The 18,088-nt window shown below is 35.9% G+C and overlaps 1 protein-coding gene across 3 annotated transcripts in view; it reads left to right on the forward strand.

Annotated features, from left to right (window-relative positions):
• The window catches only part of TOGARAM1 (TOG array regulator of axonemal microtubules 1), a 76,094-nt gene that overhangs the window by 25,157 nt on the left and 32,849 nt on the right, over positions 1-18,088 (forward strand). For 2 of the 3 annotated variants that reach the window (XM_045059866.1, XM_045059868.1), the window contains exons 6-11: positions 104-336; positions 3,777-3,877; positions 8,989-9,132; positions 13,559-13,657; positions 14,961-15,136; positions 16,071-16,224. In XM_045059866.1, the coding sequence (XP_044915801.1) occupies positions 104-336; positions 3,777-3,877; positions 8,989-9,132; positions 13,559-13,657; positions 14,961-15,136; positions 16,071-16,224 (907 nt within the window). The remainder of the gene's footprint in view (positions 1-103; positions 337-3,776; positions 3,878-8,988; positions 9,133-13,558; positions 13,658-14,960; positions 15,137-16,070; positions 16,225-18,088) is intronic. The other variant, XM_045059867.1, reaches the window with a different exon arrangement.

The following is an 18,088-nucleotide window of genomic DNA, read 5'->3' on the forward strand; positions in this document are numbered from 1 at the left end:
AGAGTGGCTAGCTAGGTATAGTGAATAAAATTTAAATACTAAGGATAACTTTTACTCATATAAATGTCTTGTAAAGTTAATTGTTTCTATTTTTTTTTCTTAGATGCAGAGCTCTCTTAGGTCCCTTCGTAATAGTGCAGCTAAGAAAAGAGCAAAACTGAGTGGCAGTACTCCTGATCTTGAAAGCCCTGATTCTGCAATTAAGCTTGACTTGACTGTGGACTCACCATCTCGATCTTCCTCTCCAAACATCAGCTCTTATAGTGAAAGTGGAGTTTACAGCCAAGAATCACTGACTTCTTCTCTGTCTACAACTCCTCAGGGGAAGAGAATAATGTATTTAATTTTTTTGACATGTTAAAGGAATGCTAATATTTAATTTGTAGTCTGATCCCTAATATCATATTTGAAAAAAAAGCTTTAAAGCTATTTATTTTCTAGTTTGTAAAAATGTTGAAGTCCATTTAAAAGAAAGGTTTACAGGGCGCCTGGGTGGCGCAGTTGGTTAAGCGTCCGACTTCAGCCAGGTCACGATCTCGCGGTCCGTGAGTTTGAGCCCTGCGTCAGGCTCTGGGCTGATGGCTCAGAGCCTGGAGCCTGTTTCCGATTCTGTGTCTCCCTCTCTCTCTGCCCCTCCCCCGTTCATGCTCTGTCTCTCTCTGTCCCAAAAATAAATAAACGTTAAAAAAAAAAAAAAGTTTAAAAGAAAGGTTTACAGGTATTACCTTGCTTGGCGTTGGTTTGGGATGGGTGGAGAGAGACAACACAGCCACAGCTGTAACCTAGGGCACCTATATTAATATAAGCCCTTATTCCCCAAGCCCTACTTGTTCCTCTGCCTATCTAACATTTATTCTAATATTCCTTGTTCTTTAACTCCTTTCTGAATCATTGACACTTTTGCAGCGGACCTATAGCTGATGTTACTGCTTTCATTCAAAACTCAGCACCAATTTCCTCTAATTTGTAGGTAAACTCCACCCAGCTGTTACCCCACTCTTGTATTTTGTTATTCCATTATCTTGTGGAAGCTCAGGAGGCCATGCCATAGCTTTTGCAGCCTCCTCAGGAGTCTTCTTGTAGCGGCTGTGGAATTAGAGTCCTGGCTGCCCCACACTGACAGAGAATTATTTTCTAGTACAGCAATTCAGCAAACTTTTTCACATTACCTCAGTAACCCCTAAGTCTTAATTAAATGGTAAACCCACCTTGATTTCTGGGGATTTCTGTGACTTTATTCTAGGATTTGGGGGAATCTCTTCCCTCTTTATTTTAGACAAGAACCTAAGAGTAGAATTGCTAGGTCATAGGGTAGATGTACATTTAACTTTTTAAATAACTGCTAAACAGTTTTCCAAGATGCTTGTACAGTTTTACACTCCCACTAGCAAAGTCTGAGGTGTTTCACATCCTTGTTTATATCTGTTGTCATTCTTTTTACCTTTCCTTTTCTTTGATTTTATCCTTAACCATGTTTATACACAGCTATCAGCCATGATTATTTAAAATTAAATTTAAATTATTTTCACTTACATGAACTGGAGTCTCTTAACAATGTATGTAACTAGAGACTGCATAATCAAAGGAGAGATGGTGTTCTATTAACTTTAATGGAAAAGAGCATTTCATTTCAGCAGTCCATAGAATTAAACCAAATTTTTGTGTCCTGCTCTGAGAAGTTTATCTTATCCCATGATTTCATTCTCTACAGTTTTAACTTAAGTGGCATTTTATTTTGCAGTTGTAAATTTTTTTTTTTACTGGAAATTATTTTGTTGTAATTACCTAGATAGGATAATGCAGTGTATTTACAAAATTAATTTGGAATGGCTACATGGGCTGGTGAGATAACTGTGGTTACATTTACTTACCAGATATTTGAAATAGATACTTATCTTTTAGATCTAAAGTCCTTCCCTTATCTTCTAGGAATGTGAAATTTTGTGTTAGATACTCCTACAGTTGCAAGGTCCTGTGAATAATTTGGAACCCAGTTGGGAAGAAATGTTCACTTTATACTTTAACATTCAGAATTCACTATTCCCTATATTGTCTCATGGAATTATTCTCTTCAGATATTGAACTCTGTGAGAAGGGGAGTTCAGTATGCCCTCATATCTGGACTAAATTACCTTTAATGAATTTCATATTTCCACATTAAGTGTAATAGCTTTAAAGCAATTATTCTTAACCAACTTGCATCTTGCCTTAAGAATAATGTCAAAGAAAGCCACTTCTACCCTATGTGGAGCTTTCATCTTTAAGTGGGTTTGGGAGGAAAAACTCTTAAGAGCCACTCTTTTAGAGACTGAAGTATTTTCTTTCACCTGAATGTAATGCATGGCATAAATGTAAATTTTTTATTCTTTCTATTCTAAAGAAATTACTCTTTAAAGATGTTTAACATTGATTTCTCACTAGATCAATTAACAACTATGCCAACCCAACTAAGAATTGTACTCCTTTGTAAAATCTCTTCTTTATAATATCCATCACTGGCTTGGGGCGCCTGGGTGTCTCAGTTGGTTAAGCATCCGACTTCAGCTCAGGTTGTGATCTCGTGGTTCGTGGGTTCGAGCCCCGCGTCGGGCTCTGTGCTGGCAGCTCAGAGCCTGGAGCCTGCTTCGGATTCTGTGTCTCCCTCTCTCTCTTCCCCTCCCCTGCTCAGGCTCTGTCTCCCTCTCAAAAATAAATAAACATTAAAAAAAATTATATCCATCACTGGCTTATTGATATTATGACACTTACTTGATTTAAAACAGTTCTATTACATTCTAATTTAACATTCTTCAGTTGCTTTTTTTATAAAACATAGCCTGTAGGTCTTTATAATGTCAGAAAAGTGTGGGGCGCCTGGGTGGCACAGTAGGTTAAGTGTCTGACTTCGACTCAGGGTATGATTTCATAACTCCTGGGTTCAAGCCCTGCATTGGGCTCTGTGCTGACAGCTCAGAGGCTGGAGCCTGCTCTTCAGATTCTGTGTCTCTGTTACCTCACTGCCCTTCCTCTGCTCGTGGTCTGTCTCTCTGTCTTTCTCAAAAATAAACGTTAGAAAAGAAAAGTATAACAAAGAATAATACAAGAAGGGGCACCTGGGTGATTCAGTCAGTTAAGCATCTGACTTGGACACAGCTCAGGGCATGATCTCATGGTTTTGTGAGTTCAGCCCCCCCCCCCCCCCCCCACTGCCGTCAAGCTCTGTGCTGACAACGCAGAGCCTGCTTGGGATTCTCTCTCTCTCCCTCTCTCTGCTCTCTCTGCCCTTTCCCCACTCATGCAGTCTCTGTCTCTCTCAAAATGAATAAATAAACTTAAAAAAAAAAAAAAAAACTCCAAGAAGTGGCATTTGCTAATAAATGTTTCTGGTTTCTTATTTGTAAGGTAGTTAAGTCTCTTTTTTTGGTATTATTATTTATAAGGGTAGATAGTATATTAGATAATTAGGAATCATTTGCTTTAGTTTTGGAATGCACTTTCTTTGGATCACTTTTTTTTTTTGACCCAACAAAAGATTATATAGTACAAGTCGGAGAATCTTCCCTGCCTTTGGCAATCCTCTCATAAATAATTAAGAATTGCTGATATGTTAAAAAGGTTGGAAGTTCAAAAAGTGAACTAGGAATATCAATAAAAAATTCTTATAGTTTTTCTTACTTGCTCCTGCTTTATTATTGCAGTTTAGTGAGTTAATGGGAAATATAGAGAATGTTTTGTGTAAGAATGTTGAATAGCTTTAGATCTTAAATGATTATTGAAATTACTTTGTTTCATTGTAGGTCAGACATATTTCCAACATTTGGATCAAAACCTTGTCCTACAAGACTTTCTTCTGCAAAGAATAAAAATTCTGAGATAGCTGACCAAAGCCCCAGTGCAGGTATTTTGTAACTTTTATACATATGATTTATAGACACTATGATTTTTAAATTATATCAAAAATGATAAATACACTTCAGATTTAGAATTTTTGAGCATACCAAGTAAAAGTAATCGTCTTTTTAACTCCTTAAAGGGACTTTTTTTTTTGGCAAGAATAAATATTTTATTATTCTTAGAAGAAAAAGCATTTAAATAGTTGATACCCATTTAAGCCCATAGGTGTACCTATGCCTGGCTCTTCCACCCAGATATTTTAGTTTAATTGGTAAGAAATGTGATGCTGCTGTCAGAATTTTGAAAGCCCTCAGGGTGATTCTAATATGCAGCATAGTTTGGAAGCCACTATGCATCACAAAAGACAATTTGTTTTAAAAAACAACACTTAACTAGTCGTTAACTTCATTTGTATCTTAAGAATTTTGTGAACTAACCTATAACACTCTAGTGTATAGCATCACTTTTCAGAAAATAGATTTAGTTGTTCGTAATCATTTGGAAAAATATTTGGATTTTTATCTATTTAGGATGGGAACTGCATGTGATTCTATGATTGGTAAAACTGTATTCGATTCTGAGTGAATTGTAACAAACTGGAATGTGATGTTTCTTTTCATATGATCTCAGTGTAAAAGTCCTAATAACTTTAAGCTACTGTATCTTATGTTATAATTTTCTCCCTAAAAAGCTATATTTGTGTTTAATTGTCTGCTAAGATTTTTAAATTTCTTGCTCCTAAATATGCCCTACTATCATCTACTCTTTTTAGTCTCTACTATCACTTTTGCTCATTTCTTACCTACTTAGCCTCCTAAGATTTTTCTCTAGCTTCAGTCTCATTCTCTATAATCCATTCCCCACAATGTAAATCTGAATATATTGCCCAGCCTAAATTTATTCAGGGCATTCTTCTATGATCTCTCCCCTCTCTACCTCTCCAGCCTCATATTTCACTTCCTTCTTTATAATCTTACACTCCAGTTTTATTAGATCACCTTCAGTACCATTTTTTCTCTTTTCGCAGTTGCATGTACTATTTCTTCCAAGTGAAATGTGGAATCCACACCACACCCCATTCAGCTGTGAAAACAGCTCAGTTGCTTTCTCTGGAAGCCTTCCCCATTCACAAACAAAATTGATTATTACCTCTTTTGTGATGTCATTACATTTTGCATTGACACGTTTATAGTTGTATTGCCATTGTTTTACTTTTTTGGACTCTGAGATTCTTAGATCCCCAGAAATTATTTACTTCTGATTCCCTACCAAGTACCTTCATAATCATGAACGCCTAATTCAACCATGCATGCCTAGTATCCTGTCTTCCACAAAGCTAGTATTCCACAAAGTTAATCTAACTAGGTACAGGAAGACCAGGTAAATGTGCTTTGGGGTCTGAAAGACCCTAGCTGGAATCCCAGTTTGACTATATTCATGAGCTGAGCAAGTTATTTAACTGCTTTGAAACTCAGTTCTTTCATCTGGTAATGTAAATCTTGAGAAAGGGTAGTGAACATTTAAATGTATAAGATACATAAAGCACCTAATGGGGCTCCTGGGTGGCTCAGTCAGTTATGCATCTGACTCTTGGTTTTGGCTTAGGTCATGATCTCACAGTTTGTGAGTTTGAGCTTGACATTGAGCTCTGCACTGTCAGTGCTTGGGATTCTCTCTCCCTCTCGCTCAGCCCCTCCTGTGCTGTTTCTCTCTCTCTCTCTCTCTCAAAATAAATAGATAAACTTAAAAAAATAAAGCACCAAGTGCATAGAGGACACTTGGTATTTGTTCCCTTAAAGGAGAAGACACAAAGAAACATAACACATAAAATTGTTCTTTAATCCTTTTCTAAAGTTGATTATCATAGTAAATTATTCATAACTTTAAAAATATGTGTATAAGTTATTGGTGGGTTGTATCTTGTTTCTAAAAATGGAGCCCTCTTTTGGAAGAATATCTTTGGAGTTAGAAAAGATTTAGAAGGGGTGCCTGGGTGGCTCAGTCGGTCAACTCTTTTTTTTTTTCTTTTTATGTTTATTTTTGAGAGAGAGAGACAGAGAGCGAGTGGAGAAGGGGCAGGGAGAGAGGGAGACACAGAATCCTAAGTAGGCTCCAGGCTCTGAGCTGTCAGCACAGAGTCCCATGTGGAGCTCGAACTCACAAACTGTGAGATCATAACTTGAGCCGAAGTCGATCGCTTAACTGAACCACCCAGACGCCCCAAGTGTCCGACTCTTGGTTTTGTCTCAGGTCATGATCTCACAGTTTGTGGGTTCAAGCTCCCATCAAGTTCTGTACTGGCAGCACAGATCCTGTTTGGGATTCTCTCTCTCCCTCTCTCTCCCTCTCTCTCTGCCTCTCCCCCTGCCTCTCCCCGCTCACATTCTCTCTCAAAATAAATAAATAAGCATTAAAAAATATTTTTAATAAAAATAAATAAACCTAGATTTAGAAAACCTAGATTTGAGTTTCCCTCTGACCTAGTAAATCATTTAAGTCAGTGGAATGAAAAAAGTCTTAAAACAGTACCTACTTCTGTATGTAATATTCAGTGTTTCCCTAAAGAGTCTAATATTTAGTGTTTCTCAAAGTAGCCTAGTCCTAGGAACCACCAGGGCTGCTTGTAACAGATTTCTGGGACCGCACTTCACAACTAATGAATCAATCTTCAGAGTTAGAAATCTGTATTTTTAAACAAGTAACTTAAGTATTTCTATGATCATGTTTTCAGACCTCTACTGTTAAATTCACTATGAGATATTCTTGCTTAAATTTAATATGTTCTCAAAATGTAAAGTTGCTAATGGTTTAGGATTTTATAAACTTGAGTTTACATTTTTTGTTTTTGTGGGATAGGGTTTTGTTTTCAGTAAGCAAATATTTACAAGTTTATTATTTAATTTGTGAAGTATAACAATGATAGGCTCAGAATAAAGACTATGTGAAAACAAAACCAAAAATAATTATGTAAAAATTTTAAATTCGTTTTGTCTTTACATCATCATTTCCAATAAATATTTCCACACATAATCCACTACTACCTATTAGAGCACATTGTGCTAAATTTCCTGAATGATGTTATGGTAAACTTTTTTCCTATAGCATCGGATTAGTAGTTCCTATTATTAACAGAAAGCATTAGCCCCCAAAGCCAGTATCTTTATGAGGCTAACTTTTAAATTAACTATCAAAACTAAGAAGAATATAGGGGGCACCACGGCAGCTTAGTCGTTTGAGCATCTGACTCTTGACTTCAGTCAGGTCCTGATCCCAGGTTTGTAGGATCGAGCCCCCATATTCAGCTCTGCACTGAGCATGGACTCTGCTTAAGATTCTCTCTCTCTCTCTGTCTCTCTCTGTCTCTCTCTTTGTCTCTCTCTCTGTCTCTCTTTGTGTATGTGTGTGTGTGTCCCTCCACTGCCTTCTCCCCTTCTTGCGCGCTCTCTCTCAAATAAAAAAATAAAAAACTAAGAAGAGAAAGATATCCACGTTACTCCCAGAAGTTCTCTATCATTTAACACCAGATATTTTTTGACTCTCTATGAACTTAGTGCTTTTTACTCTCCAGTCTTCTGTAGCTCAGTTGCCACCAGACACCCCTTTCCCCACAATCCTGTTTTTATTAAAAAACCCACAACAATATTAGAAACAAATTATCTTTTGTTATTACTACTTAATGGTATTTATAGGAGCTATATATATTAAAATGGATGGTGACTCAAATGTATATTGGGTAGTATTTTCCATTTAGTGCATATTTTGTAGTTTTAACGGCTTCAAAGTATTAGTATAAGGTAGTCAGTTTAAACATTCAAATGTAGATTAAAAGTTTTTGTATTTGTTAAAAGGAGGCCCATGTTAGGGTTTTGATTAGTTTTATTTTTAATTAGGAATATAACATTTAATTAGAAATATAAGAGTATGCTAGGCACTATGCTAAGCCTTTGACGTATATTTTCTTCACTTAACTCCTCACAACCATTCTGGAAGAGGTAATACTATTATCCCCATTTTACAAATGAGATGAAGTGTCTTGCCCAGGTTCTGTCAGTGGTCTAAGTGGAAGTGCTGTGATTTAAAGCCAGGAAGCACGATTCCAGATTCTGAGCTTAGTCACTGTGTAGTGTGCTGCTTCACCAGCCAGACCAGTATAGACCCAGTACACAAGAGTAGGAGAAAAGAGAAATGGAAAATATCTCTCAGGATATAGTTTACAAATTCTAGATTAAAAATTTTTTCTTTACGAGGGAGGGAAGCAAACCATAAGAGACTCTTAACTGTAGAGAATAAACTGAGGGTTGATGGAGGGAGGTGGGCAGGGATAGGCTTGTTGGCTGATGGATATAAAGGAAGGCACTTGTGATGAGTGCTGGGTGTTGTATATAAATGATGAATCACTAAATTCTACACCTGAAATCAATTTTATCATATTTGTAACTAACTAGAATTAAAATAAAAAATAGAAATAATCTTTTTTCTTTTTGCTCTAAAGTTTTAAATGTCATTTAAACATTAAATGTTTGTCATATTTTAAATATATGTGTATATATATTTGATTATCTCTTTCAAGCACTAAGTTTTGTATTTGATTGTAATTTTTAACTATTTAAAAAAAAATTTTTTTTTAACGTTTGTTTATTTTTGAGACAGAGAGAGACAGAGCATGAACAGGGGAGGGGCATAGAGAGAGGGAGACACAGAATCTGAAACAGGCTCCAGGCTCTGAGCTGTCAGCAGAGAGCCCGACGTGGGGCTCGAACCCACGGACCGTGAGATCATGACCTGAGCTGAAGTCGGATGCTTAACCGACCAAGCCACCCTGGCGCCCCTGATTGTAATTTTTAAATGGTTGCGATTTTAACCTGTTTTATAAAATGTTTAGATATAGCTTATAATAAATGTTCTTAACTGCTAGTAAAAAGTATTACAAAATTTAAAATAAGATAAAAGCCTTTAAATTACTATAACGTTGTAATTTCTAATATTATGTTACTGACCTTTTTAAAAATCTGGAAGGCAAGATAGATTTAGAGGGGAGATATGTACCTGTCTGTACTATTACCTGAAACACAGGTAATATTTTTAATAAATATTTTTATGTATTTTATTTTATAGGGATTACAACATCCAATGTAAGCATAATTGGTCAACGTATGAACTATGGGTTTGGATGTGGTGATTTTGAAGATGATAGATCCCATGACATTTCACCTAGTGTTTTCAAGATACAAAATAAGGAACACCCAAGACATACAAAAGGTTAGTAAATTTCACAAGTTAATTTTTAAGATGGAATGTCCTTAAATCCTAAATTAAATGTCTCAGAATTCTCCCTAAGCATGCCAATAAAGAAAAATTAACTGAGCTTTCTAAGTTTTGAGATTTTTCTTTCCCCTCTGCTGATGTGTTATTGATTAAATAATTTTGCCAAATAGAAGAACATACAGGTTCATGTATTGGTTGATGGACTTCCCTGAGAAGCCATGGCTGGGAAGCAACTACCCAAGAGGTTAACACTAGGGGATCTCTGCTGATCTCAACCCCCTCAGATTACACACACACACACACACACACACACACACACACACACACACACATTTTTTACAAGACATTTTACCACTAAAATGGGGGACATAAATCATGTGAATAAATAAATCCCAGATGCCTACTTAGGTTGTAACCAGGGAATAAAACTATAGAAGCAGGAATATAGTTTCCTGTGGTCGAACCTGGAAAGGCTTCTTTCTCATCAGTAACGGTTGCTAAGAATTTACATTCTCTGTTGTTTTTCTTTAAACTTAGTATAGCAACTAGCTCCTCTGTGACAGCTGTCCATTTTTTTTTAGAGATCTATCATAGCTACATTTTAAATTTTTCCCTTAGGTAAAGAGAAAGTGATTTAAAAAAATTTTTTTTATCTTTATTATTTATTTTTGAGAGAGAGAGAGAAAGAGATAGAGTATGAGCAGGGAAGGGGCAGAGAGAGAGGGAGACACAGAATCTGAAGCAGGCTCCAGGCTCCAAGCTGGTAGCACAGAGCCTGATGTGGGGCTCGAACCCACAAACCATGAGATCATGACCCGAGCCAAAGTCAGACACTTAACCGACTGAGCCACCCAGGCACCCCAAGAGAAAGTGATTTTAAAAGGTATAAATATTTAAATAGAGTAATTAGAATTCATTGTAAATTTTTAATCTACTAGTAACTTTAAGGAACTGTCTTTTTTTTACATGTAGCAACTGTGATTGTAATAAGATCAACTTTTGTTATTTCTGTTCATCTGAAATCATATATATGTGTAGGCAGTCAGACATTGTAGGACATGTATACTTTTTGTGGAAATAAATTGAGTAAAAGGAAGTTGGTTAGAAGCTTTATCTTTTTTTCTTTTTTTTTTGCAAATTTTTAAATTTCATCCATGATGTACTTCAATATCTGTTCTTTGTGGATGGTTTCTTATCATTGTTTTTTCAAAAGAGAATGACAAGGGTTTTTTTCATATTTACTTACATATTTCATTTCTCATGTAAAGATAATCAGTACAAAAAATAATTCTCTTCCTAAAAGTAACTCGTACCCTAACATATATTTTTTAAGTTTGTTTATTTTGAGAGGGCAGGGAGGAGTAGGGAGAGGAGGCCAAGCAGGTTTGAACTCACGAACCATGAGATCATGACCCGAGCTGAAATAAGAATCAGATGCTTAAATGACTGAGCTACCCTGGTGCCCCCAACATGCATTTTTTTTTCTTTTTTAAAAATAGCTTTGAAATAATTGCTACACATGTTCATTTACTACTAGTGGCATCCTTTTTGCGCAGCAGAATACAAAAATATTTGTATCTTTTGGGGCACCTGGGTGGCTCAATCAGTTAAGAGTCTGCCTTTGGCTCAGGTCATGACCTCACGGTTTGTGGGTTTGAGCCCTGTGTCAGGCTGTGTGCTGACAGCTCAGAGCCTGGAGCCTGCTTCTGATTCTGTGTGTGTGTGTCTCTCTCTCTGCCCCTCCCTTGCTTGTGCTCTCTGTCTCAAAAATAAATAAATAAACTTTAAAACAATTTTAAAAATATATCTGTATCTTTTGACCAGCAGTTATTTCTATGTCAGAAAATTACTTTGCACTCACACTGCCAACTCTAAACCAAACACCTGCTACATCTGTTCATTTAACAAGAGTAAACATGTTCAAAAACCAAACTGACCTTCCTTTCCAGACCTGCTCTTCTTCCTTTGTTATCGTTTTTATTAGTAGCATTACCATTTTCCCATTTATGGGGACTTGTAACTTGAGAGTCATCTTTGTCTTCTTCTCCTTACCCTCCAGGTTCAGGCAATGACTCGTCCTGCCAGTTCTTCTGTTTAATCTCAGCCTTTGTTACCTCTTCCCTGGATAATTACAGTAGCCTTGTGATAAGACATCTTGCATTTTATTTTATCCCTTTTTACTCCAGGCTGCATACTCTTCCCAAATTATCTTTTTGAAGTATTGTTACCATCTCTTCCATACTCAAAACCTTGAGTGGTTACCTATTTCCCACAGAATAAATTTCCTGCTCTGTAGCATAATTTGGAAGACCCTTAACAATCTTGTCTCACCTTAACTTTCTTGCATTATCTTACTCCTCTTTTCATTCCCCATGCCCTGGCATTCTTAATACTAGAAGTTTTCTTTTTTAATTTTTTTTTTATGTTTATTTATTTTTGAGAGAGAGACGGACAGAGAACAAGCAGGGAAGGGGCAGAGAGAGAGACACAGAATCTGAAGCAGGCTCCAGGCTCCAAGCTGACAGCACAGAGCCTGACGCAGAGCTTGAGCTCACAAACTGCGAGATCATGACCTGAACCGAACTGGATCTTGGTTGCTTAACCGACTGAGCCACCCAGGCGCCCCTAGAAGTTTTCTTAGTTTGCATGTATGTTGGCGTAGATGTCCGTTTCCAATCTTGATGTGTTCGAATCATGTCTGCTTTTTGAATACTAGCTTAAAATCCACTTATTTAGAAAGCTTTCTTCACTTTACTGGGCTGTAGTAGTATAAGTCATTTAAAAGGAAATATACTGGGGCGCCTGGGTGGCGCAGTCGGTTAAGCGTCCGACTTCGGCCAGGTCACGATCTCGCGGTCCGTGAGTTCGAGCCCCGCGTCGGGCTCTGGGCTGATGGCTCGGAGCCTGGAGCCTGTTTCCGATTCTGTGTCTCCCTCTCTCTCTGCCCCTCCCCCGTTCATGCTCTGTCTCTCTCTGTCCCCAAAATAAATAAACGTTGAAAAAAAAATAAAATAAAAGGAAATACACTGTCATCTTTATATTCCTGTTAGGCTTTGTATGTAATGGTGTTCAGTGTCACATGTTAAATGGAGTGATGATGAGCCAACCCAAACTAATAGTGTAGCCTTGGGCACAGTCACTCAAACATTGCATCCTCAGTCAGGTTAAAGTAAATATTGAGTGCAGAGCTGGAGGGAATAAAAAAACTTCCAAAAGAAATATTGGCAATGAGTGGCATATGTGAATGGATTCCTTTTGCAGGAAACCTCAGATGGTTTTAGGGTTAGCTTTCAGAACCCCTTCTTCCCATTCCACTCCTTTGCTGGTTGTTCCTTTGAACCTGTCCATCTTCTGGCATAACATAGAGCCCCTATTGATGACTTGAGAAAGTGATTAATGATGGATGCTTAGAGTGTTAGCAAACTGGATTTTATGAATTAATATTTTCTCTTTCTCTATTTGGATGAATGAGAGAGAAGTGACAGAAAGGTTATATAAGGATTGTTTATATGTCAAGAATCTTTTAATTTTATTTTTCCCTTATATTTTAGAATTGAGACTCACTAAGCAACATTTCTTTCAGCGTTTCTTTGTTTATAAGAAAATACAGTATAAAAAGTAAAAAGTAACATTAAAAATGACTAGTTATATCAGCTTTTTTGATAAATGAAGTTAAACTACTTAAAGATAACATTTTCTTTATATCTTTCTTCATGAGATCTGTCTAATTATTCGGTCATCTTTTGACAGATTTTGTTTTTGGACTATTACTGAGCAAATTGTTCCATTTACTGAGATATGCTTCCCTTTGTCACTACACATTTTTTGAGGCTACCTGATGTTTCTAATAGTTGACCCTAAATTAATCATGTTGTGCTTTTCATTTTTTCTGCCTTGTAACATTCATCTAACATATATTTACTGAATACCCACCAAATGCCATACTAATAGGCTCTGGAAAAGATTGATAATCAAAATTAGATAGAGGTCCTCTCTCCATAGAGCCTACAGTCTAGTAGTAAAGAGAATAATTACATAATCACAAACTGGAGTGAAAGGTAACCTAGAAAATTACAGAATGCTGTGAGATTGTCTTAGTCTGTTTTCAGGAGTTAGAGCTTTCCCCCATGATTACCCCTTTGTTGCTCAATTATCATGCTATAATTATTTTCTTGTACATCTTTCCCATTCTTAACCCTGGAACATGTAAACTCCTTAAGGAAGGAAGGTTTCTTTTCTCTCTACTGCCTAGTGCATGCTAGGTATTCTAGTTTCAAATATTTATTGGACTAATAAACAAGTGAATAAATAAATTGTAAAATCTGTGTATGAAATTAATTTTGTTTTAAAAGACCATGTTACAATATTCTAAAAATATAAGGAGAATTTTAAAATATGGGTTTTTTGTTTGTTTTTTTAGCATTTACAGGGTCATCATCAAATTTACAGCAAATTCCCAGTTTTGACTTCACATCCACAAATACCTTACCAGAAGACTCAGTAGTAGTTGTTGGAAAAGGTATTTCAAAGTTCCTTAGCTTGTTAATTGTATGTGTTCTTCACACATAAGCCAAGGGTATCATTAAAGAATAGAGAAGAGTGTGATTCAAGTGTGGATTAAAACTTTCTTTTTAAAAAATTATTAAATTGAACGAATTAGAAGTAGGTTTTGTGTTTCTGTCTAACAACTATAATAATTCATGTCGGCAGTTTTCAGAGAGATGTATTAAGTGACAGTTTAGGTACTTCTAAGTAGGTACTGCAGTTTAGGTACTTCCAAGACACTTTTGGGATAGCTAAGATAGTTTTATCATAGTTTAAATTCAAATGACAGTCCTTATTTATCAGCTTAGTAATTAATGTAATTTTATTATCTTCCATACAGAGTCTAGACAAACCAGAATTGACACCTGGTATGTATATTTAGGGGGATTGAGGGAGCTTTGAACAACATATTTGCAAGTATTTTTTTAAGCTCTTTTTTTTGGCAGATAGTCTCTTCTCTGCTGTCCTGCCTGCTGCTCCCTTGCAGTGTATTCAATAAACTTCTAACTCCTTTAAAAAAAAAAAACTGATTTTTTTAGCTTTATTGAGGTATAATTAACTGAATTATAAAGTGTTTAAAGTGAGAAAAGGATTCCCCTATCAAGTTAACATACCTCAACTAGTTTCTTTTTTGATCAGAAAGCTAGCATGTGAGGATAGACATTGAGAGTGCACATCTTATTATTGGTAAATATGGTGAAATAGAATGAAATGCTTGGAAAGCTTTCCTAATTGTTTGCTTGATAGAATCTCATTAAGTTAATTTAAGGCTCTCCACCTACCCTTGCACACTTAGTTTCTGGTATTCTTCTATTTGCCTTGTGCCCAACCAAAGTTATTCACTCTACATTCGTGGAGTATACTTGTTCAGCTCTGCTTATAACATTCCCATCTCATAGGATGTCCTCACCTCCTTCTTCACTTATCTGTCCATCTCCATTGTATCTTCCAATCCCATTTTTTATATATATTTATATATATATATACATATATATATATATACACATGTATTTTTTATATATATATAGTTTTTAAGTTTTATTTATTTAAATAATCTCTACACCCAATGTGGGGTTCAAACTCACAACCCTGACCAAGATCAAGAGTTGGATGCTCTTCTGATGGAGCCAGCCAGGCTCCCATATATTTATGATTATTTAACATATTTTTCCTACTAACTATATTGTTTACTTCTTAAAGAGCCTTGTCTTAAACTTTGTTATTAGAGTGACATCACATAAATACTTAATGGCAGTTGGATGGTTGGTTAATTTCAGGTGTATTTGGAAGTCCACATTCAGCACCAGCAGCCTGCAACCAATCAGTGATATCTTCTGTGGAAAATGGAGATACATTTTCAGTTAAACAAAGCATTGAACCACCATCGGGGATTTATGGAAGAGCAGTCCAGCAAAGTATTCCATCATATGTTGATGTTGAGAATGAAAAGGATGTAAGGTTATTTGCAGATTATTAGGATAAATTTAAGCCTATATTATATCATTGTTTTGTGTTCATCAGATTTGGGGTGGTGAAAGTGTTTGGATTGAAATTTTAAAAATCTCAGTATAATAGAAATTTCTGATCCTTAATCATATATTTATTTATTTATTTTAAGTTTGTGTATTTATTTTGACAGGGCACCTGGGTGGCTCAGTCAGTTAAGTATCTGACATTGGCTCAGGGCATGATGTCTCCGTTTGTGGGTTCTAGTCCTGCATTGGGCTCTCTGCTGTCAGCACAGAGGCTGCTTTGGATCCTCTATTTCCCTCTCTTTGCCCCTCTCTTGCTCGCACACGTGCTCTGTCTTTCAAAAATAAATAAACATTTTTTAAAAGTTTACTTATTTTAAGAGAGAGAGAGTGTGTGTGAGCAGGGCAGGGGCAGAGAGAGAGGGAGGAACAATCTCTGACTCAGGATTCGATCTGACAAAATGTGAAATCATAACCTGAGTCAAAATCAAGAGTCAGACGCTCAACTAACTCAGCCACCCAGATGTCTCGTGATCCTTAATCATTTAATTGATGGATTATTCTTTCCTAACAAATATATTCTCATTCTGTATACTTGACGTATATATTATATATAGTACTTTATATATATGTATGTATATATATAATGTACTATATATATATGTAATATTTAACAATTTTCTAGGACACTCAATGAGTAACAGACTGGTATCCTCAGGCACAGATTTAGTTATGACATTAGCACTATGTAATTCTGTTCAATTTTAGAATTCCTGAAATAAGGACTAAAAAATGTATATTTTATTTTTTACATATAGACCTTTAATGTCCACATACAGTTGTCTGAGATGAAGATGGTTATTTTAAATGTCAAACTCCCTGAATACTTTCAAATATTTCAACTTTTTCATTCAGATTAAAGTTTCTATTTCAAAATCTACTTATGACAAGATGAGACAAAAGAGAAAAGAGGAAAAAGAACTTTTTGACATTAAAGATTGTGAAAAGAAGGAACAGAATTCCTGGGAGCGAATGAAACATACAGGAACTGAGAAAATGACATCTGAACGTAAGTGGAATTTAACTTTTGGTGCGTTTTTTAACTGATAATATTCTAAAGCTAGTGTACCTGTGGTTTAATTGAGGGCCAATAATGGAATATGTTGAACTATAACACTGAAATTTGCAAGACCCAGTAGCTTCTATTATAATAAATATTAATTCCTTCTCATCAAAAGGAAGTTGTTTTTCTCCCTTCTAGACTTAAATATTTTTGGAGATGAGGTAGGAATATCAAAAAATGAGAGTTCCTCTTTAGAAAATATTGCCTTCAGCCCTCCATTGAAAGAAGGGACCTGCTTAAAAAGGTCACCATCTTTAGCATTTTCAGATTCAGGTAAGAAACTTGTTTAAGTGTGAAGAATAACATCACAAATGCTGGTTAAGATGAAGAGACCACATATGGTTCAGTGCATTTGTGATGAAGAGAGCATTAAACTAGTAGGAGTCAGTAGACAGACCTGGTTTCATGAATATTAGGTCTTCCCTTTAAATAACTTTGTGACCTGGAAATAGGCCTCAATTTTCTGCTGCTAGAAATATCCAAAATATCTCAAAGGTCAATATTAACTCAAAGATCTCCTCCATGCTCCCTTGTAAATATTACTGTTTCACTAAGTAGTGGTATCTTATTTTATATTAAGGGTTAAATGAGATTATGAAATTGGTTTATATTAGATCATGATTTTAATTTTTTAAATTTTTTTTAATGTTTATTTATTTTTGAAGGAGAGAGACAGAGCGTGAGTGGAGGGGGAGGAGCAAAGAGAGAGGGAGACACAGAATCCAAAGCAAACTCCAGGCTCTGAGCTGTCAGCACAGAGCCCGATGTTGGGCTCAAACTCACAAACCATGGGATCATGACCTAAGCTGAAGTTGGACGCTCAACTGACTGAGCCACTTAGCCACCCCTAGATCATGATTTTAAAAAATCATTATGAGGGGGCGGCTGTGTAGCTCAGTCGGTTAAGCATCTGACTTCAGCTCGGGTCATGATCTCACAGTTCATGAATTTGAGTCCCATGTCTGGCTCTGGTGCTGATGGCTCAGAGCCTGGAGCCTTCTTCAGATTCTGTGTCTCCTTCTCTCTGCCCCTTTCCTGCTCAGGTTCTGTCTCTCCCTCCCTCTCTCTCAAAAATAAAATAAACATTAAAAAAATTTTTTAAAGATCATTGTTGGGGCACTTGGCTGGCTCAGGCAGTGGAGCATATATGACTCTTGATCTCAGGGTTGTGAGTTCGAACCCCATGTTGGGTGTAGAGATGACTTAAAAATAAAATCTTTTTTAAAACGTTAAAAATAGAGGCACCTGAGTAGCTCAGTCAGCTAAGCCTCCAACTCTTGATTTCAACTCAGGTCATGATCCTCACGGTTGTGGGATCAAGCCTCGTGTTGGGCTCTGTGCTGGGTGTGAAGCCTGCTTAAGATTTTTTCCCTCTCTCTCAAAATAAAATAAAATAAAATAAAATAAAATAAAATAAAATAAAATAAAATAAAATAAAATAGTAAAGTAAAATAAAGCAAAATAAAAATAAATTTAAAAGTCATTATATTTATCCTTTATTCAGTCTACCATTCAGTACTTACTGGGTTCTATATCTGGCCAGAGTAGTTTCCATGTTTCCTGTGTGTTTTTAAAAATATTAAATAGGTCTTAGGTATGGTAGCCATCAGAAATTGAAAATGAAAAAAACATATGAACTATCATAAACATTAAGGTTATTGCTTATTATTTTTATTTGTTATTGTTTAATGTTACTGAAGAATAAACCGTTAAAACTGTCTTAAACATTTTAAAATTTATGTTGGGTCTGAAGTCTAGGTATCAATAAAAAAACAAAAAGTACAGAAAAAATAAATATATAAATGTGATA

The sequence above is a fragment of the Felis catus genome, chromosome B3 (assembly GCF_018350175.1).
Source record: "Felis catus isolate Fca126 chromosome B3, F.catus_Fca126_mat1.0, whole genome shotgun sequence".
NCBI lineage: Eukaryota > Metazoa > Chordata > Mammalia > Carnivora > Felidae > Felis > Felis catus.